Source organism: Selaginella moellendorffii, unplaced genomic scaffold, assembly GCF_000143415.4.
Source record: "Selaginella moellendorffii unplaced genomic scaffold, v1.0 SELMOscaffold_63, whole genome shotgun sequence".
Taxonomy (NCBI): Eukaryota; Viridiplantae; Streptophyta; class Lycopodiopsida; order Selaginellales; family Selaginellaceae; genus Selaginella; species Selaginella moellendorffii.
This window is the reverse complement of record NW_003314324.1, coordinates 37,164-39,345: the sequence shown is the minus strand read 5'-3', so window position 1 is coordinate 39,345 and position 2,182 is coordinate 37,164. Positions and strand designations below refer to the sequence as shown.

Here is a 2,182-nt window from a genome sequence, read left to right as displayed (position 1 = left end):
GATCATATACCACGCCTATGGCCCTCTGGCCTCTCCATTCTGATAGACAGTGCTGGACTTTTCTTGCCTCCGAATCGTCAAGCAGGAGGTAGAAAGCGTCGCCGGGAATTTTCTCCTGCTGAGCCGCCTCGCAGATTATCATCTCGTAGCTGCCATCTCGGCCCTCCGGAACATGAAGTTGCAGGATGGGACCAGCCCACTTGGACGAAGCAATGACCGAGCCTTTAAAGGTACCGAATCCTACGAGTGCTACCTGACTTTCACCGTATTTCTCACGAACCAGGCCGCCGATGTTCACCTGGAAGTCGGAAGCTGAAAGGTGACGAGAAGAAAAAGAACTCGAGTACCTGGCCCATCTTACGCATGTTGGTGGCGCAGTAGTCTCCGATGTGGGTGTTGTGAGCCCAGACAATGAGCTTGTTGTGAGGCCTCGTCTTCAGCAGCAGGTCCAGTGTCTCCATCATGTGGCTCTCGCAGACGTTCCACGAGTCCTCATTTCCATACACCATTGCCCGATAGTAACTCTCGTTGTTCCGGACGATCCTGGCGTTTTGTTGCGCATCAAACACGACATCGCCATCCGCTGCTGCCGTCTCTTCGTTGATCCTCTTCTTCAGAAGATCCTTGAGAACTCTGAGAGCTTCGGCCTGGCATCCCTCTGGGAACTCCACCAAGGACTGCAGGTACTCTTCCTCGTTTGCCTCGAAGGGATCGAAACATGCGTAGTGATGCTTAGCTTTCTCAGCTAGAGCGGGGTCAATCTTGGCCACTTCGTCCAGAACAATCGCGATGGAGTCGAATAGCGAGTAGACATCCAGACCGAAGAGACGAACCTGAGACTCACGGTCCAGTCGGGTGCTGTTGAACTCCTTCATCCACTCCACCATCGCCCGGAACTCGTCGTTGGCCCACATCCAAGTCGGCCATCGCCTGAATGACTTTGCAAGGAGCTCCTCGGCACTAGCGGAAGAACTCACCTTTTTGGTGATGAAGCGGTTGACTTCTTGGCACGGTGGCCAGTCGCCTTCGATGTTGAGGACGGTGAAGCCGTGGTTGGCAATGAGGATCTCGGAGATGATGCGACGCCACTCGTAGAACTCGCGCGTCCCGTGCGTGGCCTCGCCGAGCATCACCACCTTGGCCTTGGCAATGCGTTCGATGAGAGGCGCAAGATCACGAGCTGGATTGTGGAGGGAGATGGGGACGGCTCTGCGAGAAATCTCCTTGAACACGGCATTGGAAACCGCTGGTGAGGATCCCATCTTTATTTCTTTCTTTCTTGCTATGCTAAAACTTGTTCTCTCAGGCGATTCGAGCAAGTATAATGTAGTTGTGCCCTTGACAAGTGGCACGGACACGTGGTTGCGCTCAGGCTGCTAGAAGGTGTAAAGAACTAAAATTTTTGTTTGTCTCACCGAGGGAGCTACCAAGAACAACGATCATCCCCGTCGACGGACTACAACCTCCATTCCGTTGGCCTGCTTGAGAGAAATGGATCCGAGGAACAAAGCTTAATGCAGCACAAGAGGAGGTGAGCTATTCTTTTTGCCAAGTTTTCTTTCATCAAAACCAACCTTTTGTTAACAGAGCTCACGTTGCCAAAACAGCACCACCGTCTTGATCAGTCCTTGTCGAACCTCTCGGCCTTGCCCATCCCAAACGCCGGTCCCCGGTCCAACTTTGTCAACCGATACGACCCCGGCCCGGGGCTCTCGTCCCCGGCGCTCCTCAGGTACCTCATCCCCATTGAGAGGCTCTTTTTGACTGTGACAACGACGTTGTTGAAGTTCAACAACTAAACCTAGGAGTCCACACTTAGGAAACCATTTAGGAGATGGCAAATCCAAATACCATTGAACCAAAGGAAACTGTATAGAAGATTCTAGCACAAGAGATTTCAATACCTGCTCCTCGCAACCCCCGAAGGGGTTGTCATGAAGCCTTTCATGAGAGTAAGGAAATAAAGATGATTTGATGTTACACAAGTAGAGTATTCTCCAATACTTTTCTTTAATCCCTATGGCAAGGATAAATTTTTTTTGAAAATGAGCTAACACACTTTGTCTTGTATGGAAGATAAAGTAACACATTTCGGCCTTGAGTTAAAAGGTGTTCACATTTCATTTGGAGCTATGAGTTTGAATTATGTGCAATGAACACTATTTTGGCACCATAGTCATAT

At 50.5% G+C, this 2,182-nt stretch overlaps 1 protein-coding gene across 1 annotated transcript; it reads right to left on the bottom strand.

The window, feature by feature from the left end:
* Positions 1–460: 460 nt before the first annotated feature.
* LOC9644773 (uncharacterized protein MT2089) lies at positions 461–1,262 on the bottom strand. The gene is made up of 2 exons (XM_024689676.1): positions 568–1,262; positions 461–470 (listed from the first exon to the last, which is right to left on the bottom strand). Exons 1-2 carry the CDS (start codon positions 1,260–1,262, stop codon positions 461–463), a joined length of 705 nt encoding a protein of 234 aa, XP_024545444.1.
* Positions 1,263–2,182: the final 920 nt, after the last annotated feature.